We start from the raw sequence: 20,344 nt of genomic DNA on the forward strand, positions 1-20,344 counted from the left end.
GAAGGGAGCCAACTGGGAAAACAAACCCAGGCGCTCGGGAGCAGAGCGCGGCTTGTTCCGCAGGGTTGGGGGGCTGCCGGAGGGAGGGGGGATTGGGGACCTTTTAGGATGCGCTTCGCCGTGGGCTGTCTTTCCCCTCTCCGCCAAGCCCGGAGGTGCAGGAGGAACGAGCGGCGTTCCCACGGCGGGCGCCTTGCTGAGCCCGGCCGTGGGGCTCGGTGGGATGCTCTAGAGAGGAGGGGATGCAGAGGAGGGGGATGCGCGCTGTGCGGGGGACCGCAGGAGAGGAGAGGGAGGCGTGTGCCTGCCTGGAAGGGGGCATTTCTTCCCTTATACACACAAGCCGATGCCTACCCTGCCGAAGCAGTTAAACGGGGGAGAGCAGCAGCCAGGCTGGCAGATTCCTGCCCTGTGATATGCCAGCCACAGGGTGACGCAAGGGCTGGAAGGCTCCAACTAACAAGCCATTTTCACCTGCGTAATAAGCGCTAGTGGAGATACAGCAACAGCAGCAGCAGCGGCGGCTCCGAGTCCCCGCAGCCGGCCAGACTCCAGCCCGGCCGCAGCACCATCCAGCCTCCGGCGGCCACCGCAGCTTTTTCGGTGGCTTCCCGCTGCAGCCTGAGAGCCGGAGACGAGCGGCCGCCTTGCAGGCAGCATGTCAGCCCCGCCGGACCCGCAGGACCTGCTGCTGTCGGGCACTGGGGTGCACTGGGCTGCGGACGGGGCGGACCAGTATGCAGCTGGGGCTCCGCTGCGAGGTGGAGATGGGGCTCAGCAGCGGGAACAGCTGGTTTTCGGCTCAGCCAGGGAACACCCGCCCGTTGCCATGGCGACTGCATCCCCAGGTAAAAGGCGAGGGGTACCCAGGGATGCTCAACAAAGGGGCCCTGGCAGCAGCATCTCCTGCTTGTCTCGTTCCCGTCCCTTCCCCGGTTCTTCCCCCAGCCTGGCTGCTTGGAAACATTGCTAATGAGTTAGTGAGCGCATGTAGGAAAACAGAAAATAACGAGCAATTGCGGCCTTTGCAAATAATAATTTTTGCTGATGGGGGGTGGGGAATGCAGGACCCGGCCAAGTTCCCTAAAGCTCTTTGCACTTTGCTAGGCACAGGACATCCAGATTTCAGTCAAATGTTGGAGGACATTTGATTTCACCTGACTTGATGAGGCTCTGTCCTCATTTGTTGTACACCTGTACACATCTGGAGTGACAGATCTCAAAGGAGTTACTTCAGATATTCCCCGTGCACCTGGAATTCCTGCATGGCCCCTTATGTTATTTAAACATGTAGCTTTTAATGGAGTGCCTATTCTGAAGTGTTTGTGTGTTTCCTGCATGCTTTTGAGACACGTCCATTTAATTGTGGACTTTTTGGTTGCTGTGTTTTCCTCTTTTTGCTTTTTTAGGTGTCTTTGACTTAAGATGCATTTAGTTTAGCTAGGGACTGCAGATTCATGGATTTTCAGTTTACTTTTGGGATTTATTTGATTTCCATTGGTTTAGGGTTCCTTTCTTTAGTGGGTGTATTAATAGCAGGTGTATATCTATTAATGAACCCCAGAAGGCTTCAGCTTCCAGTAGCTCCTGGTAGAAATGTTTGGGGAAAAATTACTCTATTTCCTTCTTGGTGACACTTCCCTACTTTCTTTCCTACTGCCGCCCATCAGAGAACCCAAATAACCCAGCCCTGGGGAGGCTGGTGGATCCCATCTAGATTCCTCTTCACTGGGAAGTAGATGTTTCCATTATACAGCCTGACTTGTCTTGAGTAAGTTGAGGGTCAGGGCTTGGGGCGGGAATTGGTCTCCATTATGCAATAGCTGCAGAAGCATTAGGAACTGCGTTTTTGGGCTGAGTCCTTTCTAATCCCCTCCAGTCAATCAGCACAGAGAGTAGCTGGCCAGAAACAACACAGTCTGCATGACTACGTGTATTATTCCACTGATACCCATCTGTATGTTTTTTTCAGGGACTGAGTGTGCATCTCTGCATGTGTGTGCTCTCAACATGGATGTTTCCCTGGTGCTTTTCTGTCTGCTTGATGCTACCGAGTTCAGTAGTAAAATAGGATCTAATGCCCATCGGCTGATGTGGGAAATGTTTTGCTGTTTTGTAGCTTTGGGCAGGCAGCTAATCTGCTGATGTGCTGCTCATTCGCTGATCTGCGTGGTAGGTTGTGAAACGTGACTTTTTACTGGAGATAGAGGCAGATGGCTTGTAATGTAAGGCTGTTGTAGGTGCAGGGGGTGTGTGTGTGAAGAGGGCAGGATTGGGGTTTCCAGGTAGGGTTGCCTCAACAGTATCATGACATGAAGAAAGGGGAAAAGATCTTGTGAGCTTTTGTTGTTCACTGATGGATAAAAATATGGCCATGCTGAATGTTAGCGTACAGAACAAAGAGGGGTGGTCTCTTAAATTGTGTAAATCCCCATTAAGTTGAATGAGTGTGATACTGCTTACATTTAATGAAGGCTTCTTCAGGCTAACCTGGTCTGTAAATTCAGGCTTATAGAATGCAGAATAGAAAGAATGAAAGAAAGAAAGAAAGGAAGAACGAAAGAAAGAAAGAAAGAAAGGAAGAAGGAAAGAAAGAAAAGAAAAAGAAAAAAGAAAAAGAAAACAGAAAAAGAAAAAAGAAAAAAGGAAAGAAAAGGAAAAAGAGAAGCAAAAAAAAAAATTTTTGGCTTTTGGAATCCTCTGCAAAAGGGCTTTAAACATGTTTGTTTGCATATGTCAAACTGTGGCAAGGTGGAGATAAAATGAGCAATACAGACCTTTTTGGTGTTTGCTAGCTGTGGATTGACAGACTGTCAAATTAGCAATATCATAAGAGCAGTAATGTGTTTTAAACATTTCCATTTTGTTCTCCCTGTTTAATAAAGTAACTGTTATGTGGTTGTGCGTGTGTCTAGCCGACCATGACAGACAGAGCAGCATCCCAACCAGTGCAGTCCTGTGCATGCAGTTGCCTTTTCCGTTTGTGGCTGCAGCACCTGTATTTCTGTTCCACATTCCCTAGTCAGCTACAGCTCCTGCTCCCTTCACCAGGGGAAGTAAATAATTTCCCTGTTCTTTCTGTGTGACTAAATATTCTTAAGTTGCTGAATAAGAGGTCTGTCATATTGCTGAATATCTAAAACTGTCAAGTATTTCAGAAAACTCTTTAATTCTCCTTCTCAGAGGGGGATTGTTGTGTGTTCCTAAGCTGTAGGAATGGACCCAGTGGGAGATACCTAGCTCCAGCAACTTAAAACACTGCCATAAACTGCCGTAAACTTACAACACTCCCTATAAAATGGGGCACCTGGGGACACTTTAGACAAGGAACAATGCATCTAAACAAGAGTGAACTGGACAGTATGTTTTCCAGGTAGTTTCCCAACACATCCTGTATCTTCCTCCATACTGCTCAGACCAGTCTTTTTTGTGAGAAACATGGTTATGCTCTTTGAGGCAAGAGCAGGGTTTGGAGACCGAGAGATTCTCCCAGCATGAAAATAACTGAAAATAAATGGTGGGAATTTATCACAAGTTGTACAGAAGTTTTCTTATACAACCTAAAAATTTGCAAACTTACCCTGATCTTGGCCTTTGTTTTAAGTTTGAAAACCAGCCAGGGATTGTTGAAAGGTTCAGGAATATTTTCAAGCTGGCCGTGGGCCCAGCTTTGAGCCAAACTGGCTTTGTGTCAAAACCTTCTGAGTGGTTTCTGAATGATGAAAAGCAATGGATTTCACTCCTCGTTCTTCGGACCAACCAAAATCGGCAATGATTGGGACTGCAGAAAAAAATTCCCATGAGGAGTGGAAAGCTCAGAGATTTCTCAAGCAAAGTCAGGGCAGTAAGGAGCTGCAGATCCCACATCTGCTTCTCCTGCAGAGCTACAATGAAGATTGACTCCAGTAGCTTCTGGGCAGGGACAAAGCAGTTTCTCTTGCTTTCATACTTGGCCCCTGGATTTTGCTGAAAATGTTTCTCTCCCTCAAATGGAGAATTTCTCTCCTTCCCAAAGATGAATTTGGTTCAGGGTGAGAGTTGCTTGCAGGCAGATCTTGCAAGGACTGCAGACTGAAGTAGTCCTGAAAGGCTGGTGAGCAGTTGCATGTTGGTGAAAAGAGCCCCATGCCACCCAACACACCATCTGGTCACAGATTCTGTTACTTAGTTTTATACATCAACAGTGATTAAAATTCCTTGAAAAGAATTATTTACAAAAATACTAGACAGGCTACCAGGCATTCCCCAGGATAAATACATATGGTTTCCTTCAGAGAAATGGCAAAACGTAAGAATGGACAGTACCTCCACAGTGCAGGTGTGCTTAGGGGGGAAAAGGGCAGGAACTCATACAAATGGTGATTCATGTGTCAGGATCAGGAAAGTTGTAAACAGCCTTGTGCATTTTGTTGGTATCTGTAGGGTGATTTACAGGCAGCAGTGGTACACCGCTGTGTCCATGTAACTGAGATTGAGAGAACTGCCAGTGAGCCCTGCCTGCTGATACTTAGGCCAGGATGCTCTTTACCTTCAGACTGGCCACAGCAGTCAGGACATCCCTGGCAATCCTGGCCCATTTCCAGCTGCCTCGAAAGACAGGCTGCAGGTGGGGTCCAGCTGCCCAAAGGAGAGGTGGCCAGTGCCACAGGAGATGGCATTAATAACTGGGACGTGCCTGTGGGGAAGCAAGGGGATGGCGAATATGGCCTATGGGAACCCTTCTGAAACAGCAGCTACCAGCTGGTTGGGATCCCCTGAGGTGCCTCAGTGGCATGGAAGTCCTGTGATTATGGGACTGAATGGCACCCATATGGTATGTGCCAGTGAGGCGAGGAGGGAAAGCGGGACTAGAGCTGCTTGGATGAGGCAGATGAGTGGAGGAACAGCTTCTGCCTGCCGAGGAGCAGTGAGATACCAAATCCCAGGAGTCTTTTGTGCTCTGATGGGTGTAGATGTAGCACACAAGACCATGAGCGGTCCTGGCTCCTGCTGCTCCATGACATCCATGACAAGGACAGGCTCTCTAGGCTCAGTGCTTTAAGTAAAGACATTTTTTTAAAAAAATTCTAATTCACATGATTTGTAGAGGTTGAGTTTGAAAATGTGTACAGTGTACCCACATGCTCTCACCATGAACTAAGCCACCAAGCCCCTGCCAGCAAGGGACTGCAGTGAGGTGCTCCTAGCATAAGCTTGTGTTTGTACTGATAACGCTTCACCTGCAAATCTCAGTTTATTGTTTCTCTCCAGTTACTGGAGAGTTACTGGCAGTTTTACACCTCAACATGAAAGAGGTTTTTGATGGTTTTCAGGCAGCTTGAGAGCCCTATAGTTCATCTGGGTGGAGAGAAGTGGGTATGAACGTGAACATCTGCACCGCTTGGGTTTGGCACTGATGCTTTTCCAGGATGTCACAGCACAACCAAATGCAGCAGGTTCCCCAAGACAACTGGCTCAGTTGCCCTTTGGGGCCTTCCCACCCCTTTCCAAGTATTGCTTTAGCAAGAACTCTCCCTCCCTAAGCGTTCATGGCAATGTACTGCTCCAGGCCATGTGCACTGTAAAGGCCAAGATCTAAAACCTGATTTTTCAAGTTGCTGTAGAGAGAGTCTTGATAGAGTGGATTCACTGGCCTAAGAGTATGCCTAAGCAGCTGTTTGGAAATATGTGCTCAACTGCCAGGCAATCTTGCTCAGATTTAGCCAACTGAGGCCAAATTTAGTCTCACTTTGGAAGAGTATATATTCATGCCAGTTCTATTATTGACATTTTAGTTCTTCCTGATTTAGAGAATTGAATTTATTTTTTGTCTGCTCCCTGGATTAGTCCCTCAAAATCTCTGACATACTGATGTGAGTGAAGGTGATCGAGATCATTTGGTGGAGGCTCTCCCCATTCTCTGGGGTTTTGTGAGAGCAAGCAGATTTTGCAGAGAGGGACAGAAACACAGCAGATTTCTTCTTGGATCCTTCTGTTCCTGTAATTCTCATGAAGCTTGACAAAGTGGCCATTTCATCACAGCCCACAACCAGTCATCTAAAAAAATTCCTATTGAAATACCATCCTTCATTCCCACTTGGTTAAAGTAGGAGCAACGGCTCCTGTTGGGCTCCTCCAGCAAGTGTTGTGCTTCTGGGGGTGAAAAGTGCTATCAGAGGTCCATAAAATCTCCTGGTTTAAAATCTGTGCAGCAGTGTAGTTCTCAACTCCATACAGATCAAAATGCAGCTTTGTCCTATTCCCCACAGGGATGCAGATAGCTCCATTCCTGCTTTGACTTCCATGCTGATGAACTTTCTTCAGCCTTCAGGGCTGCAAATGGGCTGAGGAAGAGGATGAGGCAGATGAAAGAGCAGAGTAGTACCAGGGAGGATGACTCACCTGCCTTATTTTCATCTTCCTCACTTGGTAATGAAATGTTTTATTTATAAGCGAGGAACTGAGGAAGAGAGGTTGGGGAGGAGAACAGCATGGAGGGGAGAGGCTTTGGATGTCCCAGTTGCAGCAAGCATTGGGTTTTGCATATTGCAGTATTTCCTGGGCTGTGAGCGTCCCCTTAGCTGGGTCATTCACTGTATCTCAGTGGTGAAAGGGTTCTGGGAGGCACATCTGCCTCCTTTTTTCTGCAGCTCTGGAAATGCCATTCAGTGATATGTCTTACACCTTATTTTTCCCCCCAAAACTGTAGTGTGCAGTACATGCACACTCAGCGTGTGCTTTCAGTCTGCCTGGGGATGGCGACCCCAGCAAATGCCTGGGTGCTGCCTCTGGCTCAGTCCTCCTGGAAAAGTTTCAGCAGATCCCATAGGTCTGTTTATCGTGTCTTCACAGACTGTCCCATGAAAGAATGCCAGCCCAACTGCATGGCCTAGATTGACCCGCGATGCTCAGGACTAGCGTTTGGCTCTGCTTTAGGCCCTGAGAACTGATTTGGCCCCAAGACCTAATTATTTTGTGCACGTGTGTTTTAGCTCAAAATTCCTGAAATACCCAAGGAGTTGTGCTGCAGGTCCACATCAACAGGGAATGGAGGTTTTTAAATGGGTGACTTCTTAAGAATTTGCCTTACTTTCCCTCCTGAGTAGTCAGTACCTCTAAAATGGGCCAAGTACGCACTAAGCCTTTTTCATTTTTGTAGCATTTCATAATGTAGCATTTATGTCCTTGTGTCTGTTTTTCATGTTGTATTCTCTTACTGCCAGATCAGGGCTGCTTAGAAAATTCTGGGGATTCTTGTTTTTCTTGGGTTGGTTGGTGATTTTTTTCAAAAGAAAAGGTGGCCATCACATAGCAAACCATGTTTCAAGTAATGAAGCATTATTTGTAATTAGTTTTCTAATTTAGGGAAAGTAAATACATGTGCTGCTGTAGACTTGGCATGATTCAGCACTCAAGAACACACCCCACATTAAGTATTCTTGTTTTTTAAGACACTTTGGATTTATGGTCAGCCTATTCCTCTAAGAAACCCCATACCTTCAACAGTGAGAATAAATTCTTGGCACTCACCTGCAAGACAAGACTCGAAATAGAGGGGACCTTAATCATCTATTTCAGTCCTCCTTGTTTCAATAAAGTATTTAAGATCCTAATTATATGGAATATAAGTGCATTCTTAACTGCTTTAAAAAATTGGGATGGTCTTACGCATAAAGGTGAGCATGTGTTTTGCTGAATTTAGGGATAAATGAAGTAGAAGATAGATCATGGATAAATTGGCTTTATTACCCATTAGATCAGACTGCTTCAGGTCACTTGTGTGTAAAATGGAGATACCAGCACTTACCTATCTCATTACAGCACTGTGAAAATTAACATTTAAAGACATTGAAAACTTGGAATGAAAGTCATTATAATGTTGTGTTGTTTCTTTTCATCTATTGTGTGTCTCCAGGTGAGACTAAAAATTGTTGGAAATGACTACAGCCTTTATAAGCCTGTCTCTTTCAAATATTAAGGTGTTACCTCATAAGCATTGGCTTTATACTTTAATATTCCTTAAAAATGGGCTTTTCCATCTTTATTTAAATAACAGCTGCTAAAAGAGTTCTTTGAATATTTCTTTCACTGCTGTAATGAGATGCTTGCCCTTGATACAGCCTCCAATTATCATGAGATCTTGTATCAGAAAAGGTAGCCAGTTCTTCAGAGATTATTTTGACACAATTGCCGCTAACAGCTGCGGCATTCCCAACGTCTGCTTCGTGTAGCCGTGGCTCCTGTCCCAGATGTGGTGCTGCAGTGGGGTGTTTGCTTGAGTACAGGTGAGGACAGAGCGCGGGAGGAAGCTCGCCGAAGGATGCGGTCTGTGCCGGGGTGACTCTGCAGACTCGCAGACTTATGTCAGCTCAAGGCTTTGCTGTGCCATTCAGGACATGAATTACATCTTATTTTTCAGGAGTGCTGAATTTATTAACTGCAGCTGATTTATTGTTGGTAGATTTAAAGACATTGAAGGGCTTGTTAACTGCAGCCAGTAAAAAGCAAATGTATGGGGTGGCCTTGTCAGGCGGGAAACCTTCCTGCTCCCAGACCCTGGGGAACCTGTACTTCTCTTGTCTCTGAGTTTTTTTCCATGCAAATATCAGTTCATGTCTCAGATGCACACGTGGGCGCCCCTGGGTGAGCCCCATGGCCGAGGAGGAGGAACCACGGCACCAGGACACAGCCTCTGGCCATGGGGCCGAGCAGGAGCCTCTGGCTGCTAGTGCTGGCAGTGCTTTGTCTCCCAAACACAGCCCAGGGTGGCCATCCCTCACCCCGTCGAAGCACCCTTCATATGCACGTTGCAGAGCCACAGATGCAGAAGTTATAGATCTGAACGACATCCCCAAACTTTCCCTGCCTGTGCTGCATTAGTCACTGGCTGTACAACCAAACAGCCTAAAAATCCTCGCCCTGGGCAGCCTCTGCAGCACAGCTGTGCAGAGGGGGGCTGCAGACAGCCTGAGCCATCGGAGTTTTTACTGATTTTCTTCTGCTGAGCCTGGCCCCTTACACACTGCTCCCAAAAGCACTCAGGAGCACCTATAAAGGAATTGCTGGAGAGACAGACTGCATTTATGGCTTGCAATCAGCAAGGGACTTTTGCCATTTACAGGCCTAATCCCACCACCCAACTTGGAGGTAGCAAGGCTGATGCAGGGAGGATGCCTACACCCACCAAAGACAGCATTCTGCATGCCAGGGAGATTGGGAGTCCCTCACCCTCTATAGGTCTTGGCATGCACATAGACAGCAGAGCAGCTCTGCTTGGAAATGCATTTAATCCCAAGCTTATTGGCAGGCCAAAGGTCTAGATCCTGAGCAAAGCCTAAAAGTTGCTGTAAGTCTGCCACCACTGCGCAACTCTTCACCCGTATTCGGGTCAGCTGTGTCCCCCTCCCTGTGCCAGGAACATGCACTGAGGCCATGGCTGGGGTGGGAGGTGAAAACCCGCAGCAGGCAGACCTGGGGAACACGGTGTCTCATCTCTGCTCCGATCTACTGAGCAGCATCCCTATGTGCTTTGTGGGAGGGTGCAATGAGGTTTCACAGGTACCATCTCTCCACTGACTACTGATGTACGGCAGGGTCTGAATTCTAATAAGTCTTAATTAGGTCTTTCCCTTGATGTCCTTAATTTAGAGGCAAAAGAGATGCACTTGCTGCTCGTGTGCGTAGGAAATGTTTTGCATTTCAGGATATTTTCATTCCTGTTGACTTCAGCAATGAAGCGCAATGCAACACGCTGGAAATCAAATGTGCACTTCAGCTGAACTGGAGGCTTAACTCCTCTCGGTGCAGGTGTAGCTGTATGATATGAAGAGTAATCATATGTTATTTGTAGTAAAAAGGGAAATGCCTTCTCTCGCCCGTTATAAAAGTTATAAAAATCTGTATCCCTATTTTGCTCGCCATTTTTTCATCTCCTGGTTAGTGCTCATCTCTGGCTTAGGATCTACCCTGTTTGCCAGTTTGCTGGTTTTTTTCCTTTTTACTACAAAGGTTTGTATCTTCAGTAAACATCGTTGACCAAATAGATGCTCTAAACTGCAATATTGCTGTGCACTAAACTTTAATTGAGACAGTTGCCTTTGATATGGGGCTGACCTAAAGCTGGGGCTGATTCCTCTCTTTTGCAGCTTTTGCAGTTCTTTAAAAAAGTCATAATGCAGCATTCATGTTGTTGCTGTTTTCTCTACTGCTCTAGCAAAAGTATCACTGTGGTTGAATATTGAATTGATTTCTCAGAACCTCCTGGTTATCCTGAAAGTCTGTGTGTATAATCTGTGATTCTCAGACCATAATTAGTTTGTAGGAAAGGTGTTGGGCCCAAAGACGAAGCTCCAAGATGATGTGTGAGAGTCAGGAGAAGTCCCAGAGGACTCAACCTCCTCTGAACACATTGTTTATGGAAGAAAATAGGGGTTTGGATCCTCTATGCAGTAGCTCTCTTTATCACTTTCGCTAAGCAGAAATCCTTATGTCAAAATGGCTGGTAAGTGGCATCTTGGTTACAGGCAAGACAGGATTTTTACATCACTGAACAATTTGTAGTAGATCTTTAGTAGCTCGTATTTAATTCTCTAATTAAAAAGTTTCATGTGTGTTTAACGTGAGTATGTTGCATACAGGGTTGAAAAGTCAAGCAAGCAAATAATTGGTTGCATGCACAAATGTGGAGTCACTGAGTAAAAACTGGGCTACTTTTACATGGGTGAAATAGGAAGTCTGCCTTTGAAAATGCATACTTATCTCTGCTGATGCCAGGAACAAGGACTGAATTTCCTGAAATCTAAATTTTTTAAAAAACTTGCCATCAGACAAAAAAATCTTTCCACAAGAGATACATGGATTAAAAGAATACTTAAAAAATAGTGAAATATTACAAATCAGTGTATATATTTTCAAATTATTCCCAAATCAATTCATATGTTTCACCTGATTTGGCTGGCAACAGAGTTTAGAAATCTCTACTTTTGGTTTTATAGTAGGACATTTATTCTAAATACACATAAATTTCATTTTAAAAGCACTAATTCTGCCCTGCAAAGCTCTCTATTCTATTTTAGAATTGCCATGTCACGCAGATTTTTTCTGTTTTTTTTTTTCTGCCCTAAAAAATACTACTGGAGATCATGGTGGATCATCTGAGCAGCTATCATAGTAAAAGCCAGTTGCCATTTTGGGAATTTTTTTTCCTTCAAAGTCTTTCTGACATTAGCCTTCGTAATTCGGTTGCTGTGTACTAGAAGTTCAGGTCAGAGCTAAGGAGACAGGCTTGGGGATTTATGCTGTGTGAAATACAGTCAATCTCTTCTCACTTCAAACGTGGTAAACAGACCATATATAATCCCTGGAATATTTGGTAGATCTGCCAGGCCATGAAGACAGCATTTGTAATATTCGTCTAGCTACATGTGTTTTTACATGGTTGTCCATCCCTATGCCATCCAAACTCTATTCAAAAGCAACCTGAGGAGAGAGGGCTGAACAAAGAGTGAGAAGAAAATATATCATTCCCAGTAGGAGACTTCAGAGTTGGGGCTTCTTCCACCCCCCTCTCTCTCTGCTCTTGCTTTTTAATGAATCGTTCTTATAACCTACTTTAAATCAAGCATCTAGCATGCTAAATGTTTTGCAGATGAATCATACTGTGCAATGCAGTTATGCATATCTGCTGTGCAAGTACATTGTCAGCTTTTATTTGCTAACCTACCAGCAAATAAGATTTTTTTTTCTGGAAGCTTGGGATACTAGCATCATTCTCCAAGTGAGCATAATGCAACCACTGATAATAAATCAACCTGGATCTGAGGATGTTTCACCAGTTTCAGTGCCTCCTTGATTAGCATTATCCTCAGAGGTATAAATTAAAGAGGAAAATATATAATCTGGGAAGCTTTCCAGCATCATCTTTGAAAATGTGAGCTCAATGCTTTGCTGAGATTTTTTGGTGGAGGAATGCTAATAGCAGTGCTGAAGATGTGCTCTGATTGCACCCTAAAGAGTAGGAAGATGCACAGAATAGCTTCATTTCTTTTTCCTTTGTCATCAAGATAATTTCTAATGTGATCTGCACAGGATGAATCCTGAACTGTTTCTACACAGTTCTGTGAACTGGTCCCAGAAGTGCCAGCTTCAGTCGCTCCCTTTTCTACTACTTGTTCTCTTAGTCTGACATCTGCATAAAGTATGTTACATATTTTCCCATCTCAGCCTGCGGATAATTGCCTGCAGCTGTTAGCAGCGAGTGGACAAGGTCCCTCTGCTATATTGGTCAAAGCCTGAGCTTCAGCAATAAGGATTTCAGGAATTTCTTCTGACTGTTCCTATGAGGTGTCATCACAGCCGGGTGGTAACTCCTGACGCCTCCCTCCTCGCCAAGGGAAGAAAAATGTGCTGCGGAATGTGCTGATTTGCAAAAAATATTTCACAGGGAGGGTTTGATTTTAGCAAAGTTCCAGCTGTGCTAAATGAGCAGAAAAGGGATTTTTCAGCTTACCAGCAACATCTTGGAAATGGAAATGCCACATCCTCCAGCACTTTCTTAGCAGTCAGTTGTCCCCTTCCCCTGCCCATAACCTGCTTGGGTCTTTGGTATTTACTGGAACTAGGAGTTTAGCAAGACTGTAGTACTTGGAGCCTTGCTTTATAATGTCTCTCTGTTTCTATTTGCTTTTTCTTGGCCAGCTCTTTGCCAACATCATCCTTTGCTTTCCAAGAGACGATGAAAAGCGCAGAATGGAAGACTAAGGTGGTGTTCCTCAGGGTGCGTTTTGGGGAGGTGTAAGGAAGTAGATACCTTTATTACTATTTTGCTGATGGGACAACTGATGCACAGTGGAGTGAAGGGTCTTACAAACAGTCCCCAGCAGCTGCATTTGAACTAGGTTTGGGTCTGCTGAGCCCCAGGCAGTGCCAGGCTGCTCCAAAGGGGTCTCAGCTTCATCATAGGTGACTCAGTTTATGGGGCCTCTCAGGCTGAGACTCCAAAAAGTCACTCCTCTCTCCTGAAAAATGTAGGGCAGCTATTTTTACTTAGATGCATGAAGATAGGGTTGGTTTTTTTTTTTTTTCCTGCATGTTTTTCACTTTTAAATTCATACTAAGGATCCTTAGTTATGTTTTGCAAAGGCATTCACTGTTCCAGCTGAACAACATAGAGGGAATACCATGTGTTATTTGCCATCACTACTGACATTGCTAAATTTGCTGAAGCAACATGTTTCAACATTTCCAAACATTTTTCCTGTGGAGCTTTCTCTTCCATAGAAAGGTTTTCTGTTTCCCCTTGATTTGAGATGAAAAGAAAATTGAAAATAATATGAAATTTTCCCACAGGACAGAATTTCTTTTGCAATAATAGCTCCACTTCCAGCTAATGTCAGGAAAACCACAAACAATGCAGTCAGTATGCTTAATTTCAACCCTGCATTTATGACTTATTCTTTGCTGTTGCTGTCTGAAGAGCAATGACATCAACACACTTTACTCTCAGCTTGAAAATACCCATTAAATCCAAGAGCTAGTGCACTAGCAAGTAGGATTTGTTAGCACCTATTTAATGCACTCAACAGGAGTGTGACCTTGGTTCTCTGTCACTGGTGAAAATGAAGTTGCCTCCTGGTCTAGCCCATCTAATTGCTGCTGAACTATAATACCAAGCAGGTTGTTCTCTCTTTATGGCAGATGACTTTGCTACCACTGTGCAGAAGGTGGCATGAAGCCAACAGTGTTCCCCAACCTAGCAGCTGCCCAGTGTCCTTGGATTCAAATAATTATATAGTGCTCCCTCCCTTACTCACTTAAAAATGTGACTTGCCTATTGGTGCCGAGCAAGGGAAGGAAAGCCAATGAAGACAGCAAATCTGACTCTTTCTTCTCAGGCTCTATACAAGACAACTTCTTTTTTAAAAGCTCACACTTTGTGTGAGCAGGAAAGCAATGCAGGCTCCTCTGTGAGCAGCAAGTGAAGTCTTTAGAAACCATCAGGTTCCCTTTCCCAACCCTGCGCTTGGAGCTGAAAGGACAACCACTTCCTCAGCCTTGCTGTGCAGTGTGTTTTAACCAGGGTTTTAGAAAAAAAAAAGGGCTCTTCCAGACATTTTCAACCAACTTCAGATCCATTTAGCTGGATGGTGGTAACTGCCAGAGCAGGTAAGATCCAAGGTTTCCCAGGAGTCCTCTGCTGCTGCCTGCACCCAGCACCAGGTGCCCCAGGCTTTTGTAGCCTTTAGAAATGAAAAAGCCAGATGTGAGCAAAGCACCATGTTGCCTGCAGTGTTACTCGCTTAGGTTTCTGGTCACAACTGCTCTGCTGTGCCAGGTACAAACCAACTTCTGAGAAGACGGGTTAGAGGAGCTGGTTTCTAACGTTGTCCAACAGAAAGTTGAGAGGGAAAGGGGTATTTGCTCCTGGAGCTTGGGGCAAACAGCCAGGAGAAATGAGCTACACTAAAAGTCAGTGTAAGCACAAGAATAAAGTTGTATAAATTGGACAGGAGCGTTCAGGCTGGGGAGGAGAGGAATTCAGGATGGAGTGAAAAATGAATAGCAAGAAAAAGAAATCCAAACTACTCTAAAGAGTGGATTTCTCAAGTGATGGATTTCTCATCAGTTGTGGAGGCAATGAGGTAATGTGATGCTTGTAGTGGTAGGGGGTTAAGCTTAGAAACTCAGCAGGTCCACTTCTTCTGTGTTCATGAGTTCTGGAAGCAGACTTTCCTAGCAAAACCATCTCCCCCAACCCTTTGTTTAGTTGGAGCTATTAACATAATTTCTCTTAAAAAAAGTTTTTCAATGCATTTTACTTTTTCAATTATTTCTTTTACTCAAGTGGAAGGGCATAAAATCCTCATTCTTCAAGGCAGAGACAAATTTGTTCAACCTTTCACCATGAAAGTACTACCTGGAGGAGTGCTGTGCCACAGCAGGACCCAATGTGCTGGCTTTGCTCTCCAGACCCTTGGAGACTGGCCGACCTCTCCCAGCTCCTACAGCTTACCCTGGGAAACTACAAGGAAGACCATGAAAACTCAGAATGATCTTGGCCATCCGTTTAAATGGTCTCAATAAATAGGAGGGGGTTCAGCAGGGACAGATCATCTCAGCAGGAAGAGCCAACTTCATAAACACAGGATGGGAGACCACAGATGAGTCCATCAGAGAAGTATTGGGGTGTTGAGGGTCAGAAGCCAAATGCAAGCCACCATAGGCTGCAAACCTTGTGCTGTTTTGCTGCTGCTAAACAGCAGGTGCCACACTGAGATATGGCGATGTGGGTTTTGTGTGCATGATGCAGCAAATGGCCTGGGGAGGAGAGCGTTGTCCAGTCTAGAGCACAGCACTTCAGGAGCAATGCAGAAAGTATGGAGGAGAGCAACAAAGGTGATCAAACAGCTGGGAAACATGATCTAGGAGGGAAGATTGAAAGAACTAGGTTTGTTTAAGCTAAAGGAGAGAATCACCAGGGGACAGAACAAGAGCAGTCTTTAAGTACAGGAAAGCCCAAGCAAAGAGCCTGAGTTAACCTGATCTCCAGGTGCGTGGTGGGCAGGAATGGATGTGGCTTCAGTTGCAACATAAGAGAATCAGATTAATCATTTGGAAAAAACTTTTGGAGAATGTAGACATGTAGGATAGAGAAACACAGGTAACTGGAGGGAGTGGCTGCAGCTCCATTGCTGGAGGGCTGTACAGGCTGTGCAGAGGGACATCACCTAGATGACATAGGAAGTGGTACTGCTGGCTAGGGCCAGCAATGGAGCTGGGTGATATCTTTCAGGCCTTTCTGGCCCTATTTCTGGGGAGTCTGTAAGCTGAGCTGAGGGATGGCAGCAGGAAATATACTAATTTCTTCTTTTCCCATCTTAGTTTGGTCCCTGTCCTATTCAAACCAGCAGCTTCTTCTGTTACCCTTTGAAAGTGCGCATCAACCGTGAGTCACAGAAAAGTAGGAATGGCTGATATTTTTGTGTTTCAGTGTCTTTTGATGGTAATTATTTATTTTTTTAAAGAAAAATAGCTTTTTGTTTGTTTTTCAGGAAAAGCCCCACTTTCCTTGAGGGGGTGAATTGACTCCTGCAGACAAACCTAAACATAGCATTCAATAGCTTAAGTTGGACAAACAGAGCACAAAAGAGTACTAACTAAGGATTTTTAATAAATGCAGGCTTGGTGGGGAGAAATTCTAGAAGATGAAGTGTGCAATGATAGTTGGAGATTAACAGCATAGTGCCTGCATCCAGGGAAGTAGGAAAGGGAAAAAGATACAGCAAGTGCAAGCTTATTAATTTGATCTAATTAGTATTGTTAAGAACATTAAGGTAAAAGGAAATTGGAAAAATGCATCATTGATTTATAAATGTGGACTGTGAAGACAAACCTGATAGTTTACTTCAGTAAGAAACCAATTGTTTTCTGACTGGGTTTCAGTGAAGTGTAAAACCCAGTACTACGTGGAAAATTACTGGCTGAGCTGGAGAAGGTGGAAGGCAATACAGCCATGGCATGCTTCAGCTTATGCTGAAAGTAGACCACTCAGGCAGTGTGGGATTTGCTGGTGGGGCTTCTCAGTCAGTCTTGGGGGCCATCTTATTAAATATCTTTGTAAAATGTTTGGTACCAAAAGCCAGAGCAGACTATGGGAGTATGCTGGGAGTTGGGGTAAGAGGTGGCTGGAGCATCTTACAGGGGAAGCTGGCTGAGCCAGGCAGTTGTGAGCTGTAGAAATACATCCCGACACCCTGCAAGGGTGAAAAGAGCTGTGTTTGTTGAGGTGTATCCTCTCTAGAATGAGGTTGTAATGCCTTTGTACAAGTGCTGGTTCAGCTTCTGCTTTGACCTTGGGATCACCACTGTCATTCAGTGCCGTGGATAACTGCACTGGTTTTGTACAGAGTCACTATTGCCCTCTGACAAAATGGTGAAAGCAATAAGAATGACATCAGAGAAAAGAAATTGAAATGTTAAATACCTCACGCTTGGTTTCAACGTTTCCCAAAACAAAAATACATTTGCTTGGAAACAGTTTTAATTCAACAAAAAAAAAAAGAGAAAAAAAAGTCCAGTTTTACTGAAATTACTTTTTCCAGCCAATTCTTTTAAGTAAAGTTTTCCGTCCTCCTCAGAGGATGAGGAAATAATCAATAAAAGTAGTTTTGAGAAATGTAGCACCTCTTCCCAGCTGTGTTAATATCAGTGAGCAAACAGCGTTTCCTCAGACCAGTTCGTGAGCCAAATTTGGAGATGATTCCCTTTATATTTGGGCTCTATGGACTGATCATGAATATTTGAAATGTGAGCTGTACTGCTTAATTGTAGCCTCTTATATGAGTCACATGACTATTTAATGAGGATCCTTGATTGGAGGAATGAGCAAACACATCTTTTATACATACTTGACTGTGCCAATTTCAGTACTTATTTTCGTTTGATGCTGATACATACATGTTTGTTATTGGCCTTGGCAAACATTTCTTTGCCAAAAAAATTATTTCTCAAGCATTGACAGAAAATGATATATGGATTTACTTATTATAAAATAATTTAAACGTGTAACGGCCACTGAAAAATGCTTGTATCATCCCCTCTGTACCAAAATTAGAAAATAACACTAAGATTCACTTGTGAGATACATTTGGGTGGCAGCGTTGTATGTTTCCAGCTGTGGAAATCTTATTAGGTGAAGTCAGAACCAGCTTCAGGAAAGGCCGGTTCGATTGCTTTCTTAGCTCTGTTGTAAGTTGGAGGCTTGGGATTTTTTTGCGTTTTTTTGTACATTTAGGTTTCTCCTGGGCGTTAGGGTGGCTGTTAATTCTTACCTCGGAACAAGAGTGGGTGTTGCAGCTCCAATATAGCTGCTCCAATGCCACATCTGCTGCCAGTCTCAGGGTTTCATCCTGCATGCAGCATTAATGGGGAATCACAAGGTCCACAAAAGATCATCATGTGAGGAGACTGGTAGTTTTACCGTTTGTGGTACACTGCTTGTTGCAACAATTTTTCATAAAAGTTGGTTTATTAAGTTTGGGAAAAAAAGACTTTCTTTCCTGAAGACCTCATTAAAGCATTCAGCTACAACAGAGTTCAGAAGAGCCTTCTCTGCAGTACCTTTTCACTGGATTTAAAGCTGTGTTTCATGAATATAAAACATGACATATGTGATCTTCCTTCTGCTCAGCAGCAAAGGCTGCTGCTAATGTAAGACAGAGTCAGTGAGCTGCCGGCATTGAAAAATAATCTCAATTTTTCACACTGTAAAGGTCAGTATAGCTGCAATGGTCCAGGATACCTGACCTGCTTGATCCCTGAGGTTACAGATTTTTTTTGTATGGTACAAAGGCGGGAATTTATCTGTTTGGAAAGTGACTCCACAGGTACAACACACTCATTTTCTGTCCCAGCAGAGATTCCACCAAACATTGATGATTATTTCCCAGTTCAAGTGAATGTTGTAAATTCATCCTAGTGGCATGGATATTTCCAAAATTCCTTGGTCAATGTGTTGGCTTAAATTATTAACAAGCTGTCCTTTCAAACACCGCTGCCAAGTCAGCCACAACCCTTTGAACCACAAACATAATAAAAGGCAAATTCTTTCCAAAAACACAATACTGTTTGTTGAATAGATTCCACTCACTGACCAAAGGAGTGACAGATTAACTAAGAAAAAAGGGAAAGAAATAAGAGGCTTGGAAATCTGAAGCTGGGCATGGATAAACAAGAGGGGATCATGGCAGTTCTTTGAGTACTCAGAAAACACAAATTTGGGAAGAAAAAATGGAGAATGTTTAGGAAAACATCTGGAAGGAGCAGTGCCAGATGGTTGTTTTCTTTTTGATCGGATTAGTATTTTACTCATAAAATATGAAGACCCGTTTTTCATGTTTGTCAATATTTACAGATCTCGGTCGGTATGTAGGAAGGAAAATAAGGTCTCAAATAGAACTCTGTGCGTGGTTAAAATAAGCTTGATATTCTGTGCTTTGCTGACTCAACCAAAGTGGCCTGAGATTTTGAAGTGCTGGGAATGCCTAACTCCTTTTCCAGTTGCTGGCATCTGAGAAAGCTACACCCCTATTACAGAAAGGATTTTATTTAGAGAGGCAAACTCCAGGCACCCATGATGAGAAAATTTTAGCTTATGTTCCCACCACAGCAAAATATTGCTGAGCTGGTAGCAGGCTGGCATTGACTGGAATCAGCTTTCCTAGTTTCTGCTTGTTGCTGGTGGTGCAGTTGCTGCTTGAGAGATCTGCGACCCTGTCTAATATTGCAGAGCAGGGGGAAGCTCAAAGAAATAAAAGGGGGCCAAGAAGAGAAAGAGTGTATGAAAATTGGCCTGCACGCAATATTTCATTATTAAATGTTTTCAACTGCAAAGATACACTTTCCCCCATCAACCACTATGATAAGCCAAGGACAAAATAAATTTTTTAAATAGCTCCCTAGATTTTTCTTATATGGCTTTGGGGTAACATTGTTTTCCACACTTATAAGGGAACATATCCATTTTATATAACCTTGAATAGCTACAATAAGCAATGAATAAGTTTTCTAGCAAATGTTTGGGTTTTCTTTCACAAAAGACATGCCATTGAAGCTGTGTTGAACTGTGGGTAGTTTTTCATTTCTTTGTATGCAAGATTGAGAAGAACTTCCATCCAGTGTGAAATTCAAATGCTGGGGTTTGAGTAGGGCTAATAGTTAACGTCATTATCCCATGAGGCAAAACCACGATTTCTGAGGAATTTGGAGAAGTTCTTCTGCCATTTTCCAGCTGGGGCCTTTCCCTGAGGATCTCTGGAGGATATCCTGAGGAAGCTCCAATTGAGCATCACCAGGTAATGCTCCCATCCAGCTGCACATCACCTTTGCAACACAAGATGCTACCACATTTCAGGGACCCGCAGGTGCAACACCACCGGCTGAGAGCCTCATGTTGGGGAGCTGGGGAGAGGATGTGGCATGGTTGTGGGTGCATGACACCTGGGAGAACTCCAGGCTTTGCTGTCCTGTTCCAGCCCTGAGTCGACCTCCCCATCACATGCCTGGTCCTGCCTTGCGGCATGTCTCTGGTGCCATGTGGATCACTGAAAGAAGGCCAAAAATCTATTATGGGGCACTGAAAGCAAATCACTTCCTATACAGGGAGTGAATATTATTAGAATTTTTTAGGGTCTTTCTTAGGATTTTATTGGACTTTACTAATATAAAATTCATTTGAATTTTGCTATCATAATCTGAATGATGCATTTATTAATGCAAACATACATGTGTATATTGCAAACACATAGTGCAATTGTTTTGTCAGAATGATGTGCAGAGGTTCTGGTGGTCAGTAAGTTGAGCTGGAGTG

The 20,344-nt window shown here is 44.0% G+C and overlaps 1 protein-coding gene across 1 annotated transcript in view; it reads left to right on the plus strand.

Moving 5' to 3' along the window:
• The first annotated feature begins 307 nt into the window (after positions 1-307).
• RTN1 (reticulon 1) overlaps positions 308-20,344 on the plus strand; it is a 122,075-nt gene continuing 102,038 nt past the window's right edge. Inside the window, exon 1 of the mRNA XM_010584172.1 lies at positions 308-848. Coding sequence (XP_010582474.1) covers positions 659-848 — 190 coding nt within the window. The 5' untranslated portion in view covers positions 308-658. The remainder of the gene's footprint in view (positions 849-20,344) is intronic.

The sequence above is a fragment of the Haliaeetus leucocephalus genome, unplaced genomic scaffold (assembly GCF_000737465.1).
Source record: "Haliaeetus leucocephalus isolate CR32 unplaced genomic scaffold, Haliaeetus_leucocephalus-4.0 Scaffold944, whole genome shotgun sequence".
Classification (NCBI taxonomy): Eukaryota; Metazoa; Chordata; class Aves; order Accipitriformes; family Accipitridae; genus Haliaeetus; species Haliaeetus leucocephalus.